We start from the raw sequence: 21,753 nt of genomic DNA on the forward strand, positions 1-21,753 counted from the left end.
GGCTATAACACTGTCCCAGATATGGAAGTAGAATACTCACACTTCCAATTTAGTGTGTGTAAGTGTAACACTGTCCTACATATAGAAGCAGAATATCCACACTTTCAAAATAGCGTGTGTGTGTGTGGTGGGTGGTGTAACATTGTCCCAGATATGGAAGCAGAATACTCACACTTACAATATAGTGTGTGTGTGTGTGTGTAAGTTTAACACTGTCCCAAATATGGAAGCAGAATAAAACATTTTCTCAAATTATGGACATGTACCACCAGTGATGTGTATGGTGGTTGTGTGAAGTCTGTGGTGAACCACTGGTGCTACATGTGTTAGTTAAGGAGTTAAATTCCAAACCTCAGCTTAATAACGGCAAAGTTATTTTCCTAAATTCTTCATTATTTCTAAACTTAATTGAAACAAAAGTGTATTTCACCAGAGACATGGTAACAAGAGGATTAAGCAGTTCTGCTTTGCTGTTTGTTTTCAGAGAATCGATGGACGCCAACCTTATGATTATCGGCGACTGAAGATTACATTTGGTGTGGAAAGAGGCTGCTGCCAGGTAGAACTTGGTAAAACCAGGTAAGCTTTTTGATTTTGTATTCATTTTTGTAATAGTTTTTGAAGGTACTTTGGGATTGAACATAGAACTGTGCAGAGTGAACTTTGTGTAAGCATGCATCCATGCTAACTCTTGAATTTATTAATATTTTACATTTGTGTATGCATGTGTTTGTGCATATATATATATATATATATATATATGATCTCTAGTGGTTAAGCTGTTTATTATTATTATTATTAGTATTAGTATTATCCCTTTGACCCCCAGTCGACAATTTGTTTATTAGTATTATTATTTCGCCTCGTATTGCATATTCTGTATAATTTATTAGTTATTGTTGACCATCGGTTTTTCCGGCCTCGTGTCTCGCTAAATACAGAATAGATATTTGAGTTTCTCCATACAGGATTTTTTCAATGGCGGCCGATTTTCGCGGGGTTCCACTATTCCCTTCTCTCTCTCTCTCTCTCCCCCTCTTTTACGTTGTATGCCCTCCCCCCTCTTCCTTTCCCCCCTTCCATTGCTAAGAGCATTTTTAAGCCAGCCTGTCAAGTTCAACCTTCGCATACTCGCCGTGTCAGGCCGAAAAACGAAATGTTCCCAAGATAAGAAAATCTTTCTAATCTAATTCATCCCGTAATCTGTACCAGTAATATTCTCATGCAAATTTGTCTGATCTCTAGTGGTTAAGCTGTTTATTATTATTATTATTAGTATTAGTATTATCCCTTTGACCCCCAGTCGACAATTTGTTTATTAGTATTATTATTTCGCCTCGTATTGCATATTCTGTATAATTTATTAGTTATTGTTGACCATCGGTTTTTCCGGCCTCGTGTCTCGCTAAATACAGAATAGATATTTGAGTTTCTCCATACAGGATTTTTTCAATGGCGGCTGATTTTCGCGGGGTTCCACTATTCCCTTCTCTCTCTCTCTCTCCCCCTCTTTTACGTTGTATGCCCTCCCCCCTCTTCCTTTCCCCCCTTCCATTGCTAAGATTATTTTTAAGCCAGCCCGTCAAGTTCAACCTTCGCATATTCCCGGTGCACCCGCCCTTGCCCACCCCCACCACCAATACCGGATATCTCTATATTTTTGCTCCATCTATACCGGATGTCGCTTCTCCCACCACCATTATAGGTGTCTACTCTTCGAACCCCACTCTTCAATACGCTATTTCACCATGCATTACCCCTCTCGTGATATCCTACGTTCTACTTGTCTAGAACCTGTCATCGTTTCTCCGAACACCCCTCCCCACTGGTGCTCCCCTATATTTCTGCACCCTCCCCCCACATAAAAAGCACCATCCGAACGTGGCCGATGCCAGCACCGCCCCGACTGGCTTCTGTGCAGGTGGCACATAAAAAGCACCAACTGACCGTGGCCGATGCCAGACCCCTCTGGCACCTGTGCAGGTGGCACGTAAAAAGCACCCACTACACTCGCGGAGTGGTTGGCGTTAGGAAGGGCATCCAGCTGTAGAAACACTGCCAGACCAGACTGGAGCCTGGGGCAGCCCCTGGCTCCCCAGACCCCGGTCGAAACCGTCCAACTCGTGCTAGCACGGAAAACGGACGTTAAACGATGATGATGATGATATATATATATATATGTGTGTATATATATATATCTGTAAATATAATATGTGGCAATTATTCGGTAGCCATGATAAAACTTCAAGTCTCGGATGTTGGGGCGGAAACCCACGCCGCCCTCTCTTCAGTTATGTGTGTGTGTTATCATCATCATCATCATTTAATGTCTGTTTTCCGTGCTGGCATGGATTGGATGGTTTGACAGGATCTGGTAAGGTCATCCAATCTATGCTTGGTTAGTATTGTAATACTGTTATATATATATATCAGACAAGTTATAAATAATGGTCATTTCATATTTTTCCATTATTAGAGCAAATTAGGTTTACAGCTGTTTCCAGTGGTCATTATAGATAGCAGTAATGTGCCACCTAGGAAAGTAGTGCCTACTTTGAATAAAATCTCAATCGAAGGAGAGGAGCTTTCTCCGTCCGGGTTGCGGATCCGTGGAACAAGCTGCAAGACGAGATGGTGAAGATGCCGACGACCGCTTTGTTCAAAGCCTCCCTTGACCTCAAGTGGCCTGAACTTTTTACATGAACACCACCCTGTACTTAACTCCATGTCCCCCTACATGGCCTTGCTATTTGCTTTTGAGCCAAATTAACTAACTAACTAACTAAATAGATCGATAGCAACATTTTCCTTTTATGGCAAAATATGCACTTAATTCAATGAAATTATGAAGGTTACTCTGATTACTATTCATAAAATGCAAAATATTTCATTTTTTTTTTTGTTGATAAGGTAGGCATAATTCACCCCTGCCTTTCAATCTCAGTATTTAAGCTACGTATAGTACTGCTGTAGTACATGTGCTGCGTACATTCCTACAACAACATTTTCTGTACGTGTTATAAAGGCAGAAGTAAATCTGCCTTCAGCTCAGTCACACGATTGTGTTTCAGTTATTTTTCATGTGTTTTACTTCATAAATGTCACCAACTGCCTACTCTGAGTAATTACTGACGGCACCTGCCAGCATTATAGGTATGTTTCTGATTGGTTTACTCAGTTGGTCTATTGATCAGTTGAGAAAAATTAAATGACCTAAAAAAATTGATCTTACTTTCATCTGAGCCATTTCTGGTTATAACAAAGCAGAACACTGAAGGAATGGTGAGTGCACGGGGAAAGGAGGAAAAGATGGAATATCTTTATTAATATGTAGCAGAAATAAGTGACTCAGGGTCTGAAAGTTTCATGCATTGGCACTTATCAAACTGGTCAGCAATTGAAGGCCTGTGGGTTTATATAGTTGATAAATTTCCCTCTGGATTGCTCTAGAATGAATCATAATAATGTTTAAGTGCCTACGCACAAGACTCTTGGACCTTGAGTCACTGTTTTACTTCTGCTAAATATTAATAAAAATATTCATATACTCATATCTTAAGTTCTATTTTCCCTATATGCATCAACATACATATATATATATATATATATATATATATATATATTATGTGAAATAGAAAGATGAATAATCTTGTAGCAGATTAATCAAAAGTTTAACCGATACCTTGGTAGCAAAAATCACAGCAGAAGACAGCACGGTTGGAGGTACAACCATATGGTGTTGCAACCGTGCGTTGGTGCGGATAATTGAAATTAAAATATTATTGGTGAATTGAAGAAATGGAGCTGAACGAAGATTGAACAGAAATCGTTTTATTTCATTCTACACGTTTTATTTCATTCTACAATTTTGGTAAATTGTGCCTTTCGAAACACGTGTAGAATGAAATAAAACGATTTCTGTTCAATCTTCGTTCAGCTCCATTTCTTCAATTCACCAATAATATTTTATATATATATATATATATATATATATTATATATATATATATATATATATATATATATAAAGCGCAATGGCCCAGTGGTTAGGGCAGTGGACTTGCGGTTGTTGGATCATGGTTTTGATTCCCAGACTGCAGGGGGTGGTGGCGAATCCTGCTGTATTCTTTCACCACAACTTTCTCTCATTCTTCTTCCTGTTTCTGCTGTACCTGTATTTCAAAGGGCTAGCCTTGTCACGCTCTGCGTCATGCTGAATCTCTGCGAGAACTACGTTAAGGGTACACGTGTTTGTGGAGTGCTTAGTCACTTGCATGTTAATTTCAAGAGCAGGCTGTTCCGTTAATCAGATCAACAGGAACCCTCGTCATCATAACCAAAGGCGTGCCATGATTCATATTAAAGATTGGTCAAAATTCACCCGACAGTAAATCAAAATTCCATAAATACCTAAAATTCAATTTTATTTATTCATTCCAATTATGAATGTTTAATAATTGAATACTGTGAGTTAAACTCACCGTTTTTTTTCAACATTTGTCTATTTATTAGTGAATGCTCATATAAAATGATTTTTTGTTTTAATCTTGAAATTAAATGGTTCTGATTTACTGTCAGGTGACTTTTGGCCAACCCAGTATATATATATATATATAATTTTTTCAGTCTGTGAAGAAATGGCTAAAATTTGCCCTATTTATAATTATACCATATATTGCATATATATAAAACTTAATTCATGTTTTCTTTTCTAATGTTATTTCTTAACATTTTTCAGAGTTTTGGCACAAGTAACAGCAACTGTAGGGCAACCGAAACCTAATCGTCCCACAGATGGCATCCTGTTTGTTAATGTGGAACTCTCTCCTATGGCATCGCCGGCGTTTGAACCTGGAAGGTGAGGAAACCATCAGCTTCTCTAACATTTGATTACAAGTCCAGTATCCGATTCCAAACCTCTTTGAAAGTTGCATACAGCAATCCCAGTAAGCTATTGCACGGTTGTTCAGCTCAGCCTATTAGAAATAGCAGCCAAATCTCTCTCAAATTACACAGTATTGTCTTAAAAGAGGAAAGATGGAAATATGTGTGACAGTTTCTTGCATATTGTTTCAGTATGTTAATTTGTTGCATGCCAGTATTAGGAGAGAGAGAGAGAGAGAGACACACACACACACACACACACACACACATTTATATATAACGTAAAAGCACTCATGCCAGTGTCACTTAGGTAGTAACTATGCTGGTGCCATGTATAAAGCATCTGTACTGGTGCCATGTAAAAAGCAACAAGTACCACTCTGTAAAGTGGTTGGCATTAGGGAGAGCATCCAGCCATAGAAACCATGCCAAAGCAGACAATTGGAGCCTGAAGCAGCTCTCCAGCTGGTCATCTCCTGTTAAACTATCCAGCCCATGCCACCATGGAAAATAGATGTTAAATGATGAGGAGGATGACACACACACACACATGCGCACATCTCTTATATAAAATCCGTTCTGTCTGTCTGTGTATGTGTCTTCTAGGATCTCGGGCATCCTCCATCCAATTCTGCTCAAATTTGATATGTAGATACCGATGGTATCAAGGCATGTATAAGTCTTGAAAAAATTACAAAAGTCGATTCCAGGTGAGAATGCGATTGATAAAGCCGTGGGAACGTGCATTTGTACGCGCAAGTACATCAGCTGTTGCGATTGATACTACGCGTACACGAGAAAGAGTCTATATTTATTTCTTCTTTCGCTGGTGTCTTAAATTTAGGTTAAATCAGTGTTTCTCAAAGGAGAGGCCTATAGGACAGTCAGACAAGTTGTTTTGAGAAAATTTGGTTTAAATGTTTGACAACTCAGCACCATCCATTGGAAGGAGGTGTGTTTTGCTCGTACATTATATGTATGTTGGATGGGAGAAACAGCAAAAAGAGGCTCTTGTTATGAAGCAAGAGAGAGAGGAATTAAGATAGAATCCAGATGGAGATGATGACCAGTGGTTTGGTCACCTCAGCTGGCTTGCCAACGAGTGGGTGTTATGGTTCAGGGTTGAAACATCTGATAATTCATCATCATCATTGTCATTTAATGTCCGCTTTCTATGCTGACATGGGTTGGACGGTTTGACATGGTGCTGGCTAGCAGGGAGCTGTCCAGACACCAACTGTCTATTGTGGCATGGTTTCTATGGCTGGATGCCCTTCATAACACCAACCACTTAACAGAGTGCGCTGGGTGCTTGATATGTGCCACTGGTATGGGTGCATCTATGCAGTACCAGCATGGGTGCTTTTTAAGAGGCACCAGCACTTGAAAGGACAAGCCTGTATGTGTGGAAGACAATGGTTTTACCTAGCTTGACGTATCTTATCAAGTACAGCAAATCGCCACATCCTCCTGGTTCAAAGCTCCATTCATTTGAAAATGAAGCACCTTCTTTTAGGTATTGTCAATAACTAACTTATGTTCTATGACAAGATGAACTCTTTGGATTACAGATACAGTCCTTTCGATGAGCTTCCTCACAGTTTCCATCTACTATTAAATTTATTCCCACAAGGCATTAATCAATTTGAATCTTTGGTAGAAAACACTTGCTCATGATGGTACACAATGGGATCAAAACTGGAACCATGGTGTTGCTCTTCTCATTTGTCTGCCGTTCCATGCCATCCTGTGATATCACTGTTCCACATCCTAATCTCTTCATTCTACAACTGGTCTTGACAGGCTTTCCGAATTTGGAGTTTATGTGAATCGTCTGATGGAGCGGTGCCTGAAGGAGTCCCGTTGTTTAGACACTGAGTCACTTTGCATCGTTGCCGGGGAGAAGGTAAGCAGTGTTTTTTTTATTTTTTTAATTTTAATTCATTTAATATTAGGAAGGGCATCCAGCCATAAACACCTTGCCAAAACAGACAGTGAAGCTCAGTGCAGTCTTCTGGCTTGTCAGCACTTATCAAATTGTCCAATCCATACCAGCATGGCAAACAGATATTTAATGATGGTGATGATGATATATATATATATACTCACACACACATGATGGGCTTCTTTCAGTTTCCATCTACCAAATCCACTCATTGTGTTCACATAATGTTGTCTTGGACACACTTTGTTTCTAAAAAAGATTGATGGTTACTTTGCACCCTGGGCCACATTATCCTATGTGTTCATCTGTTTTTCTAAGACAGTAAGGTTTGATTTGAGTGAAGTTTGGTTATTATTTCTAGAATACTGAACGATTACATGTAGGCTCCTTTGCTGGCTAGTCATCAGTCATAAAGTTGTAGAGCCCTGAGGAGGTATCTCTGATGTAGCTGCAGTTTTTAGCAGGAAAAGTGACCATGTAGAGGCTCCCTTTATGCCTCTTCACCTATTATATTTATAACACACAGTTGAAATTGTATGTCAAATACCTCATAATGTTGTTGTTTAGCCCTGAACAGGTAGCTCTGATGTGGAATTAGCTGCAGTTTCTAGCAGGAAAAGTGACTGCATAGAGGCTCCATTGTTGCCTCATTACCAAATGTTATATATAACACATACTTGAAATTGTATCTCAAATGCCTGACATTCTTTATAGGGGTCTGAAAGTACTTCAGCGCTGAGCAGTTGTTGACCCCTTTGTGAGGTACAAGTATGGCTATCATTGCAATACTATACACATTTCTGGAATGGTGCAGTCAACATTAGAACACTGCACACATTTCTATAATGGTGCAGTCAACATTACAGTACTGCACACATTACAAATTTTCTCTGGATCGCAGTGAAAAACAAGATCATACAACTACAACTCCTGGCCTTTTGCCAGCAAGATGTCAGGGCTATTCCTGGTTGCTCAACTTGCTAAAAAGTGTAGCCAGAACTCCTCTGAATACATCCTTATGCTTTTGAGAAAATGTAAGGATACACTAGATAAAGTGTGTATGAATATAAGAAGGGCTGGTCATGCTTGGAGCACTTTTGATTGTAATTTAACTTGAATGGGCTGATCTGAGGTTAAACAGTAACAGCAAGAATCCCCTAACAGGCAGTTTAAGGGTCAAGCTTGTTTATCACTCCTCTTCCTACTGCAGCTGCTTTTATATGACATTCCAGCCATAACCATCCCAACTATATTTGCAGTAGTGTATGTCTAGAACAGGGGTGGGCAAACTACGGCCCGCGGGCTGCATGCGGCCCGCCGAGAGGAATATTTCACAAAATTTCCTTTCAATCAATTGTGTGTTTATAGGTCTATAACCGCCTTTAAAAATATTTTCACTTGATTTTTATAAATGAGGCCCGCCAAGGTTCCAAAGACGCACTGTGCGGCCCGCGATCAAAAAAGTTCGCCCACCCCTGGTCTAGAACTACATTATCTGATGCGCCCTTTTTTTTTGCACTTGAGCATGGTTTGAAGGAGATTTGGCTATTATTTCTTGCAGGTTAGCTGACCATGTAGAGGCTCATTGTTGATGGTTGCAGTGATTGTGGTGATAGTGGTGGTGGTTGTGTTTGAGAATGAACCCTTTTCAAACAGACCTATGATTAAAGGCAGTCCAGTTGTGACCATCCTGTCTTTTAAGAGTAGTTAGACCTACATTATCTGATATGGTCTTTTATTTTTAAAGATTGTAAGATATAATTTGAAGGAGATTTGACTGCTATTTCTAGCTAGCCATCATCTAGAGGCTCTTTATTTTTCTTTTTTTTTCTGACTTGTTTGTAGTTTTGTTGGTGTCCTAGAAGTATGGTTCTCCTGTTGATAACATCTTTTGTGTGTGTGTGTGTATGTGTATATCTTTGTATATGTGTGTGTGTGTGTGTATGTGTATATCTTTGTATATGTGTGTGTGTGTGTGTGTGTATACCTTTGTATGTGTGTATGTGGATGTCAGGTATACGTATGTGTATATGTCAACCTTTGTGTGTGTATATCTTTATGCATATACGTGTATGTCAGTGTGTGTATATCTTTGCATGTATATGTGTGTGTGCATGTGGACCTCAGTGTGTGTATACCTTTGTATATATGTGTGTGTGTGTGTGTGTGTGTGTGTTCGTGTGTTACCCTGTGTGTTATATGTGTACTCCAGTATACATACATACATGTATGTATGTGTGTGTGTGTATGCCTTTGTATGAGTGTATATGTGTACCATAACAAGTGCATGCCTTTGTATATGTATATATATGTGTGTGTATGTACCTGTATATCTGTGCATGTGTGTGTGTGTGCATAGGTTATATAAGAACACTAACAATACGACAATATTGATTGTCAGCAATGAATCACAATTGATTGGTTCTGCTACATCTCCACCACCATCACCATCACCATCCCTACCACCACCACCACCACCATCATCATATCATCATCAGAAGTATAAATATTTTTTCGGCGTTCCTTTTTACAACATAGGAAGTGTATATAAATTGCTTTGTATTGGTGGGGGGTACTGGTGGGGGTGGGGGTGGTGGTATTTGTTAGGGATGTAATGGTGGTGGTTAGAGTACAGGCGGTAGTGTTCACAGAGGTAGAGGTGGTGGTGATGGTTTTTGTTATTAGTAAAGCTAGTAAAGTAATAGGTGTAAAAGTAGTATTAGTGAGTATAGTAGTAGTAGTAGTAATAGCAGCAGCAGTAGTAGTAGTAGTAGCCATAGCGGAGGTGGTTGTGTTTATGTTTGTAGCGGTTGTTTCTGTAGAAGTTTGTGTGAGTGGTTGTAGTGGTATAGGTGGTTGTAGCAGTGGTGAAGGGAAGATGATTACGGTGCTTGTCGTGGGTGTAGAATGTAGTGGGGAGAGATAATTACAGTGGTGGAGGTGATTGCAGTAAATCAAGGTTGTTGTATTGGTGGTAGTTGCAGTAGTGGTGTTGATGATTATAGCATTGGTGGTGGTGTTGGAGTAGGTTGCAATGTTGGTTGTTGTTGATGTTGTTGTTGTGGAGGTGGTTGTAGTAGTGGAGGTAGTTTGATTGGTTGTTGTAGTAGTGGAGGTAGTTTGATTGGTTGTTGTATTAGTGGAGTTAGTTTGAGTGGTTGTTGTAGTAGTGGAGTTAGTTTGAGTGGTTGTTGTAGTAGTGGAGTTAGTTTGAGTAGTTGTTGTGATAGTGAAAGTAGCTTGAGTGGTTGTTGTAGTAGTGGAGGTAGCTTGAGTGGTTGTTGTAGTAGTGAAGTTAGTTTGAGTGGTTGTTGTAGTAGTGGGGGTAGCTTGAGTGGTTGTTGTAGTAGTGGAGGTTGTTGTGGTAGTTGTGGAGATTGCAGTGACCCAGTTAGTGGTAGCGGTGTTGGAGGTAGTTTTGGTGATGATGGCATTTGTAGTGTTGGTGGAAGTTGGTGTGGCAACGGAGATAGTCATAAAAGTATAGGTGGTTGTTGCAGTAGTGGTGGTGGTGTAGTAGAGATTCTTGTATAGGTTGATGTAGTGGTTGAGATTGTGAAATTGTATTGTTATAACAATTGCATTGATTTGTTATTGAGATAGTCGTAGTAGTAGTAGTAATGAGGTACTAATGACAAAGTAGTAGCAGTGGTGGTGGTGGTGATTGTTATAGTTAGTATTTGATGGTATGGTGATAGTTATTGCTGTTGCTATTGTGCTACTAATGATAGGGTATAGTATTGGGAGTAGTTATGATGGTGGTGGTACTGGCTGTGTGTGTGTGTGTGTGTGTGTGTTATGTTGATGATGATGGGTTTTTTGGTATATGTAAATGTCAGTATTTGATCTATGTAGTGCCTGTGTGTATATATATATATGTGTATATATGTACATGCACATGTGTGTATGTATATTAAATACAGAATGTGTCGAATGTCAATATTTCTTATGTAAGGGTGTATGTATAAAATATTTGTCTGTGTGTGTATGCATATATATATTATATATATATATATATATATATTTGTGCATGTGTATATGTGGATATATACATTCTATACTATATACATGTGTGTTTGTATATATTCATGCATACACAGTTGAAATGTTTTTAAATACATAAAGCCAATAGTCATTGAATAAAGAACATTTATAACATCTAATATTTATGGTAAATTTTCGACAGTAACTTCAAAGTTTTCCCGATGGTAGTTTATTCTTTATTCAAACTTTGAAGTTAAGGGTAGCATAATGGTCTCTACTTCACTTAGGAATCAGGTACTACTTACCATACCCATTAAAACTGGTAAATTCATCATAGATATGAAGCTCATTCAGTGATATAGCGAAGGATCTTGATGAGGGTAACCAATGTTTCTGTTCCCTGTGATGAAATGTTTTAGCAATTGTTCTGAGATAGCATTACACATTCTACAGTTAGTTGTGTCCTGATATGTATTGAGCATGTGAAAAGATAATGAGGGAATGACAAAAATAGGGCCCAAAATCAAACAGTATTTCACCCATATACAGCCTGTGTTTTTATTTTACATTTCCATCTAAGAAATATATCATTTCTTTCTTTCTAGCCCTTCCACACTCTACCCTTACTAGCTGTTAAACTTAGTTGCTGTTTGAATTCGTTCACCTCCCCTTTCCACTCTCTTTCTTCACCTAAGTGCTTTTTATTTGCTTTCACACTTCTCTCTAATAAACACTACATTTTCATGGTGAGAAGTTGTACTTATAAATTTATTGATAATTTTATTAACTGGAACTGATTTTCTTTATATAATTATGCTGTTGCAATATAATTATATAATCTAACTAATTTGTTTTGAAATCTAATAATACATATTCAGAATCAAAGACTAAACCAGATTTAAGTGCCCAAAGTTTACATATTTCTTTTTGAGTAATACTTTTGTCAGACAAGGAAGTTTTTGCATAGTGTACTCTCTGACAATAGCCACTATACACAACACAGTTTCTGTTACCCTGCAATTTATGTTGATATTTCAGAGAGTAATAATCTAAGTGAAGGCACTCAGCCTATTGTTAAGAACTTTGGTTCTCAGTCTTTTTAATATCTGGGTTTTTTAGAAGCCACACTCCCAAAGAAATAAACACAAGTCAGTTAAAGAACAATTTTTTGTATTTATGGAGGGAAGACCATCAGGGGCCACTGGAAGGATGTTTGAAGGCCATATGCATCTTTAGGATCCATGGTTGAGAACTGCTAGTTTAGAGTGTTCAGCTCATGATCACAATGTTGCGGGTTCAATTTCTGAACCAAGAAGTGTATTCTGTCTGTGACCAATGTACTTCATTTTATGTTGATCCAGTCCGCTCAGCTATTAAAAGTTCTAACTGGGTGCTGATGCTGTTCCTCCTCTTTATTCTCTTAGATGTGCTTCTAGCTCAAGGGTGAGAGGGCCGAGAGAGTATCTGTGTTTGCTTGTGATTACACAGGCACCTAAAATAATTAGTGAAAGCATGTTACATATTGCCAAGTCTTACTCATATGTAGGTGACAGCTGGCTCTGAAATAATCTGACTCTACTTTATGATACTGGGCTTTAAGAAACTGGACTTTAGAAGGAGGTTAGAAGCTGGTGCTTCAGTGATGAAGAGTAGGTTTATATACATATATACATATAGGTATGTATGTATATATATATATATGTGTGTGTGTGTGTGTGTGTTTGTATACATATGTTGTGAGTCATGGGTCAGAGCAAGTAATAAGCCAAGGGAGCTGGGTCCGGACTATATGCTGGGTGTTGCATCAGTTCAATCCCATTAAGTTCCTGCAGTTTATTCCGGGTCATTCAAGCAGTATGAGGTTTTGCAATGCCTTGGTGCAAAAGAGCCCACTTTCTTTTAGCACCATTCAAGTGTGGTTGATGCCAGTGCCACCTCACTGGCTACAGTGCAGGTGGCACATAAAAAGCACCATTCAAACTTGGTCAATGCCAGTGCCGCCTTACTGGAATGATAAAAAGCCCCCACTACACTCTCAGAGTGGTTGATGTTAGGAAGGGCATCCAGCTGTAGAAACTTTGCCAGATCAGATTGGAGCCTGGTGCAGCCTCCTGGCTGGCCAGTCCTCAGTCAAACCATCCTACCCATGCCAGCATAGAAAGCAGACGTTAAACAATGATGATGATGATATATATAAATAATTGTTAAAGAGGACAATAAATGTTAAAGCAAGACAAACATCTCATGTCATATACATTATTGTTATTGGAAAAAATTCAAAGTCTTACAGTTGTCTCTGGGATATCCCAGAGTATGGGAAGACAAATAGGGATATTCCAATGACAGAATATCCCATACTCTTGGATATCTCAGAAATAGCTGTAAGACTTTGAATTTTTTCCAATAATAATAATATATATGACTTGAGATGTTTGCCTTAACGTTTGTTGTCCTTTTTAACAATTATATATCTGCTATATCGGAAATCCGCAATGGCTCTATAACTGCCCTTTCAGCTATAACCTTGGAGCCCTAGTAATCTGTTATAGCACTTACCTAGAGGACCTAGCCATTTTGATCATCTGTGAACTAAACCCTCAAATTTTGTGTGTGTGTATATATATATCATCATCATCATCGTTTAACGTCCGTTTTCCGCGCTAGCACGAGTTGGACGGTTCGACCGGGGTCTGGGAAGCCAGGGGCTGCTCCAGGCTCCAGTCTGATCTGGCAGAGTTTCTACAGCTGGATGCCCTTCCTAACGCCAACCACTCCGTGAGTGTAGTGGGTGCTTTTTACGTGCCACCCGCACAGGTGCCAGGCGAGGCTGGCAACGGCCACGGTCGGATTGGTGCAATTTACGTGCCACCGGCACGGAAGCCCCTCGAGGCGGGGCTGGCATCTATATATATATATATAGAGAGAGATATATAGATAGGTAGATAGATATGGTGTGTTGTGTGAATTAATGAAAGGAATCCCATAAAGCTCAACAAAATTTGTTAAAAATGGAGAAGAGACGATGTTTAAATGTAAGAGAATTTTAATTCATGCAGACAACCGTTTTGATCAGCGATATTAAAATCATTCATATTGGTGGTTGAATAGAAATAATTAAATTAATTTGATTAGATCAAATTAATTATATATCACTGTTCTCTTCAGTGCAAGAAGAATAAACAAAAAATTTTACAAAGGACTTGATAAAGGAAATAGCAGAGTATAATTTCGTATATTCATATTTATCTTTATGAGAAAGGAAGAAGAAATGTGGGTATAATTAGGTATAAACTAAAACCTAAGGTCACTAACGGTTATTTGAAAATCATCATCATCATCATCATCATCATTTAGCGTCCGTTTTCCATGCTAGCATGGGTTGGACAGTTCAACTGGGGTCTGTGAAGCCGGAAGGCTTCATCAGGCCCAGTCAGATCTGGCAGTGTTTCTACGGCTGGATGCCCTTCCTAACGCCAACCACTCCGTGAGTGTAGTGGGTGCTTTTTATGTGCCACCTGCACAGGTGCCAGACAGAGCTGGCAAACGGCCACAAACGGATGGTGCTTTTATGTGCCACCAGCACGGGGGCCAGGCGAGGCTGGCAACGGACACGAATGGATGGTGCTTTTACGTGCCACCGGCACGGGGGCCAGGCGAGGCTGGCTGAAAAAGGTTTTATGAGATGTTCTCTCTATAGAAGAGTAAGGAGATAAGTAATTCTAACTCTAAATAAGTCATCATCATCATCATCATCATTGTTTAACGTTCGTTTTTCATGCTAGCATGGGTTGGATGGTTCGATTGGGGTCTGGGAAGCCAGGTGGCTGCACCAGGCTCCAGTCTGATCTGGCAGCGTTTCTACAGCTGGATGTCCATCCTAATGCCAACCACTCCATGAGTGTAGTGGGTGCTTTTTATGTGCCACTGGCACAGGGGCCAAAGGAGGCTGGCAATGGCCATGGTCAATTGGTGCTTTTTATGTGCCACGTAAAAAAAATTGTATAGAAATGTCCATTGGAAAAGCATAGCTATATTTGAATTAGGATATGACTTGACAGTTAGAAAAAAACCCCTCATTGCTTGATTTTGACGATTCCTTAAAAAAAGGTCACTCTTCCATTTGTACTCATTAACCCCACTTTTCTTACCATATTTCACAAATGACTGAGATATCTGGCATCTTGACAAAGGACCAAGATATTTGGCACCTTAATGAAAGACTGAATTTGGCCCCTTCCTGTAGTCAAGAAGATCTGTCCACCACAGCAGGGTTGATACCAGTGTTGGTACCACATAAAAAGCACCCAGTACACTTTGTGGAGTGGTTGGCATTAGGAAGAACATCCAGCTGTAAAAACCATGCCAGATACAGACAAAGGAGCTTGAAGCAGCCCTTGGTCTTACCAGCTCAGGTCAAATTGTCCAACCCATGCCAGCATGGAAAATGGACATTAAATGATGACGCTGACAATGATGATTTCTGTTGAAAATCCACTGCCTTGGTTTCTATTAATTTTACTAATAATGAAGAATTTAGTAAAATAAATCTGTCGTCATTAAGTGATGTTTTTGAACATAAATTAGCATGAGATTCTGCTAGGAGGTTTTAATTAAGACCATTTTAAAGTAAAAAGTTTGTATCATGAAACAGGGGCAGCCTCAGGGCAGTTTGGTATAAAAAGGACTAATGAAGGCTTATTGTATACTCACAAAAATACTATGCATTTATATGTGTGTGTGCAAGCTCTTATAAATATTTGCATTCGTAATGTGTGTGTGTGTGTGTGTGAGAGAGAGAGAGGGAGAGAGTTCAGAAGACAAAAAGCCAAGATTGTATCAGTGACCAAACAGTCACAGTATTGTTGTAAATAGCTGCATCAATATTGGTCTAGCGGTGCCAAGTTGGTTAGCAGTGGTGCACTGCTGTTTCATGTCAGTAGATGGCAAAGAAATTGATCTAATTTTTAGTGGGGTGGTAGTGGTAAGAAGTGTTTGTAGTAATAGTAGCAATAGTAGTATTAGTAGTAGTAGTAGTAGTTGATTAGCTTGAGGTCAACCTTATCTAGCAGATATGATTAAAGATGTAGCTCTCTATGTTCAGTTACCGTGCATCACGGACTTTATTTATTATCCAGTGTGTACTTCTTTTTTTAAGGCAGTGGAGTGTGATTTGAAGTAGATTTGGTTGCTATTTCTGGCAACATTGCTGTAAATAAGAATATTTTCTACTCTAGGTACAAGGCCCGAAATTTTGGGGGAGGGGGCCTGTCGATTAGATCGACCCCGAAAGAATGAAAGGCAAAGTCCACCTTGGTGGAATTAGAACTTCAAGCATAAAGACAGATGAAATACTGCTAAGCATTTCGCCGGGCGTGCTAACGTTTCTGCCATTTCACCGCCAGTGAGTTACATTCAGTTGCATAGAGGTAACCAAGTAAGGTACTGTCAACCTAGCTATAAGTAGGTACCATAATGTGATACTGTTGACCTAGATGTAAGTACGTATCATAATGAGATACTGTCAACCTTACTATAGGTAGGTACCGCAGTGAGGTACTGTTGACCTAGCTGTAAGAAGGTACTTCTAAGTTACTATCAAACTAGGTGTATGTACCATAATGAGATATTGTCAACCTTACTATAAATAGGTGTCACAGTGAAGCACTGTCAACCTATGTTTATATAGGTACCTCAATAAGTTACTGTCAAACTAGATGTATGTACCATGAGATATTGTCAACCTTACTATAAACAGGCACCACAGTAAGATATTGTCAACCTACATTTATGTAGGTACCTCAATAAGTTACTGCTAAACTAGGTGTATGTACCATTATGAGATATTGTCAACCTTACTATAAATAAGTACCACAGTGAGATATGGTCAACCTGTAAATATGTAGGTACCTCAATAAGTTACTGTCAACCTGGGAGTACAGTCAGCCTAAGCATAAGTAGGTACCACAGTGAGGTGCATTACACCTAATTGTAGATATCACAGTGAAGTACAATCAGTCTAGTTGTATGTAGGTACCACAGTGAGGTACAGTGGATAAGTAGGTATCCCAGTAAGGCATAGTTAACCTAAATGTAAGTAGGTACCACAGATACAGTCAACCTAATTGTAAGGAGGTACTATGAGGCTGTGCAGTCAGTCTAGCTCTGTTTTGGTATTACAATAAGTTGATGTAGTTGTTTAGCTCCAGGTCAGCCCTGGTCCAGAAACCTATGATGAGTTGTTCCAGCCATGACCATTCCAACTTTTATCCAGACATATTGTATCTAGGACAATATTATCTCACGTGTTCAGGTGAGGGTGTCAGTTGGTTACATTGACCCTAGTGCTCAACTGGTACTTATTTTTATTGACCCCGAAAGGATGAAAGGCGAAGTTGACCTTGGAGGGATTTGAACTCGGAACTTAAATATCGAAAGAAACGCTGCTGAGCATTTTGTTTGACATGTTAACAATACTGCCAACTTGCCTCCCCCCTTCTCCTCCTTAACAACAACAACAACAACAACAACAACAATAATAATCCTTTCTACTGGAGGCGCAAGGCCTCAAATTTGTGGGGGTGGGGACAAGTCGATTACATCGATCCCAGTTTTTCACTGGTACTTAATTTATTGACTCCAAAAAGGATGAAAAGCAAAGTCGACCCCAGTGTAATTTGAACTCAGAATGTAGCTAAGCATTTTGTCCAATGCGCTAATGATTTTGCCAGCTTGCTGCCTTGATGATGATAATAATAATAATAATAATGATAATAATAATAATATGAATAATTACAATAATAATGGTTTAATGGTATCTTAATTCTTCAGGTGTGGATAATTCGAATTGATCTCCATGTTTTGAATCACGATGGCAATTTGATTGATTCTGCGAGTATTGCAGCTATAACGTCTCTTGCACACTTCAGGTATGTATTTCATGAACTGTCCATCAAACAGTGTACACAATTCCAGACAAACACACATATACCATCATTATTGTTTTAACGTCCTCTTTTTCATGCCTGCATTGGTCAGACAGAATATCTATGGCTGGATCTCTTTCCTGTTGCTAACCCTCCCTTCTTCCCAAGTTAAGTAATGTTTCTCCATAACTGGACGTGTGTTCCATGGAAAATTGAAAATGAACAACACTGCTTGTGTTATGGTGGTTTCCAGTTGCACTGTGCTACCAGGAGAAAGACACACATATACGTGTAACAGGCTTCTTTCAGTTTCCTTCTACCAGATCCACTTATAAGGGTTTGGTTGATCTCTTGCTATAGTAGAAAACACTTGTGTTAGGTGTCACACAGTGAAATTGAACCCAAGACCATGTGGTTGGGAAGCACACTCTTTATCTATGCAGCTTAATTGTAGTCATGGTCTACCTGCCAGTGTCACATAACTGGCACCCATGCTGGTGGAACGTAAAAAGTGCCCTTCAAACATTGGGCCCCATGGAGGCAATAACAAATGACCGAAACTTTTGGTAAGCTGCCATGCTTGAGAAGAAGCATCATGCCAAGTGAAATTGTAGTCGTGGTTGATGCTAGTGGCATGTAAAAAGCATCCGTTACACTCTTGGAGTGGTTGGCATTAGGAAGGGCATCCAGCCGTAGAAACCATCCCAAATCAGATTGGAATCTGGTGCAGCTCTCCAGCTTACCAGTGTTAGTTAAACTGTCTTAACCCATGCCAGCATGAAAAGCAGATGCTAAATGATGATGATGATGATGATGATGAGCTTGCATTGGCCTATATATATAGAACTGGCAGGCAAGTTGAAAGTCATTTGAAGTTGGCTGTCGGGGTTTTGTGGGGTGTTTGCAATACAATGATCTGACCGAGCTTGGAGTCACTGGTGCAGCAAAGAGGAGGACCGTAAATACCATTATTAGAGCTTCAGAGAAGACCACTTGGTGGAAGATATGTACTTACTCAAGAAGGCCCATCCTCCACAGCAGAAGTGTTAAGGCTGCTCCCCTTGGCAAAGAGGACTGGCCTGTACGAGACCTGTGCTGGTGCTATGTAAAAAGTACTTGTGCCGTTTCTATGTAAGAGTGCTTGTGCAGTGCCCCATGAAAGCACCCAGCACACTCTGTAAAGTGGTTGGTATTAGTAAGGGCACCCAGCTCCAGAAACCAAGCCAAATCAGAGTGCCAGCTCTGGTCAAACCACCCAACCCTTGCCAGCATGGAAAACGGATGTTAAATGATGATGACAATGATGATGATGATGAGTAGACTGGCAGTTTGCTGCTACTGGGATATAAAATAGGATGTCATCAACCCTGGTTGGGGGCAACTGGGTGAGGAAGGTCTGATTTTGAAAGTCCTGAAAACCCCACATGACCTCAGAAACATCACTGTTGATGCCTCCCAGAGCATCTATAAAATATATCTTGGAGCTATATGACTGGCTTTGTAGAGTTGTAGAGTTTCTATTTATGAAATTCACTCATCAAAACGCAGTGGTAGACCTGAGGCCACACAGAGTATATTTGCTCATAGTGCTGCATGGTTGGACTGAATCCAAAATTACATGGTTGAGAAATGAACTTCTTAATCATACAGACATACCTGCACCTATATAGATGTGCTGTAGATTATTCAGAGCCTTAGAAATAGCATACTAATGCCTGAGCATCTAATAAAATGTTATTCAGGTGTGGCTGTGTGGTAAGAAGCTTACTTTCGAATCACATGGTTCTGGGTTCAGTCTCACTGGGGGCACCTTGGGCAAGTGTCTTCTTCTATAGCCTTGTGCCGACCGAAGCCTTGTGAGTGGATTTGGTAGATGGAAACTGAAAGAAGCCCATTGTATATATGTATATGTTTGTGTGTCTGTGTTTGTCCTCCCACCATCGCTCAACAACCGATGTTGGTGTGTTTACATCCCCGTAACTTAGCGGTTCAGCAAAAGAAACCAATAGAATAAGTATTAGGCTTACAAAGAATAAGTCTTGGGTTGATTTGTTCGACTAAAGGCGATGCTCTAGCATGGCTGCAGTCAAATGGCTAAAACAAGTAAAAGAATAAGTAGGATTAACACAACTTTTTAGAACAGATTTGTTATTTTAATATTAATTTTGAAGTGTGTCAATAATTTTATTTATTTATCCAAGGAAATGAAATGTTTTTGTATGTAATTATATACAGGTTCTGATTCAAACAGTGACAACATACTTGTGATGCGTCTATATTGTAATATAAGTGTTGTAAAAAATGAACATCTGATATATATATATATAGTACAAACAACAGATATAGAACTCAATATGTTGGGTAGAGCAGGTATCATGTCAATCTTGATCAGCTGAAGGCATAAAATCAGAGCATAAATTTCACACAAACTCATACTTTAGGAATTTAGTTGCTTATTGCTACAAGGGAGATAATTCTGTTAAGCAGTCTTTCAGAAATAACTAAGAAGTATATACGGATGATATTCTTGGGTACATATAAACTGTGGCGATAAATCTTTGTACGCGTATCCATACCATTTCAGAAAAATGTGTATGTTCTTGAACAAAATGTTGTTGCTCTTGTTGTGTAAATCCTAGCTAAACCTGATAAAGGAGACCTGTTGTCCAGTTTTGATCGTCACATCTCTTATTGAAACATAGTGTATATAGGATTACATTGTATTTTTCCATTTTTTAAATAGTAGAATGTGATTAGAGGGAGGTTTGGCTGCTATTCCTTGCAGGTAAGATAGGGAGTTTGTTCCTTCTAAAGTTGATTTTTTTTTTCTATGGAGTTTGTGATTCAGTTATGGGTTCACCCTTTCGATACTGACCCACAGTATTTAAATTAAACTTTTATGACATCATTTCTGTTGTTGGTGCTATTGTGATTCCGCCTGGGGTAACACTCTATAGACTTGCTGATAAGTGAGTTGAGATGTGGTGGTGAGGGTCAAGAGGACCTATTAGTCTGGTCCAGGGCGTCACAATCATAGGCATGCATACAGTGCACTCTGTAAATTGGTTGATATTAGGAAGGACATCCAATTCTTCAAACCAGGTGAAATAAAACGAAATGTATGAGTGAGGTTTGGTCCTTTGACCCATCTAAGATCCCAGTAATGCCCTATTCCAGCCCATGCCAACATGGAACATGAACATTAAATGACGATGACAACAACGATGATGATGATGGTGATATCTTCTTTGTTTCTTTGCAGACGTCCAGACGTTGAAGTGAGTGGGGACGAAGTCACTGTGGTAAGATTTGTATTTTTTTATATCCATGGTTCTATGGTCAAGAATTTTGCTTCCCAACCACATGGTTTGGGGTTCAGTCCCCACTGCATGGCACCTTGGGTAAACTTTGCAAGTGAATTATACATGCAGGTTCAAGGTACAGCCATTGGTGCCGGTGTGGCTGGAGATGTGGTTTGTTTCTTCATGACCTGGTGGGACAGAAAACTTAATCAATCCTTAGCTGAACAATCCACAACTGTTTTGCTTTACTGTAGGTATGCAGATGACATTAAGATTCTAGTTAGGACAAACTCTAGTAACTGTAGTGTAGAAACTGAGAGGAGCATAATGGAGAGCATCCAGCACATAGCAAAATTCATCCACCAAAGTATCAAGGTAACTATAGATTACCCCACTAGGCACCCCAACAATAGACTCCCTGTCTTCCACTCCTATTACATAGATTCTAAATATGTTGTTCACAAGAACTCAGCTTTTTCACACAACATGAAAATCAACATACTGATAGTAGACTTAGGATAATGAACAATGTGTCCCCGTGTGAGAATCTTATGGAACAAAGAAACATGTACAGAACTTCATGCATCACATGCAATTCTCTGGTTATGTCCAGAAAGATAGGGTTTGGGCAACCTCAATGTTAAGATTGTTGAAAAGCCAGAGAGCTCCATCTGATCACAATTATGTAGGACGTATCCCTTTGAGGATACCACATG

The 21,753-nt window shown here is 39.4% G+C and overlaps 1 protein-coding gene across 3 annotated transcripts in view; it reads left to right on the forward strand.

Annotated features, from left to right (window-relative positions):
- LOC115213918 (exosome complex component RRP45) overlaps positions 1-21,753 on the forward strand; it is a 79,432-nt gene that overhangs the window by 33,366 nt on the left and 24,313 nt on the right. For all 3 annotated transcript variants that reach the window (XM_029782903.2, XM_029782901.2, XM_029782902.2), the window contains exons 2-6: positions 485-579; positions 4,738-4,857; positions 6,687-6,789; positions 17,641-17,738; positions 20,998-21,037. In XM_029782903.2, coding sequence (XP_029638763.1) covers positions 485-579; positions 4,738-4,857; positions 6,687-6,789; positions 17,641-17,738; positions 20,998-21,037 — 456 coding nt within the window. The remainder of the gene's footprint in view (positions 1-484; positions 580-4,737; positions 4,858-6,686; positions 6,790-17,640; positions 17,739-20,997; positions 21,038-21,753) is intronic.

Source organism: Octopus sinensis, linkage group LG7 (assembly GCF_006345805.1).
Source record: "Octopus sinensis linkage group LG7, ASM634580v1, whole genome shotgun sequence".
Lineage (NCBI taxonomy): Eukaryota > Metazoa > Mollusca > Cephalopoda > Octopoda > Octopodidae > Octopus > Octopus sinensis.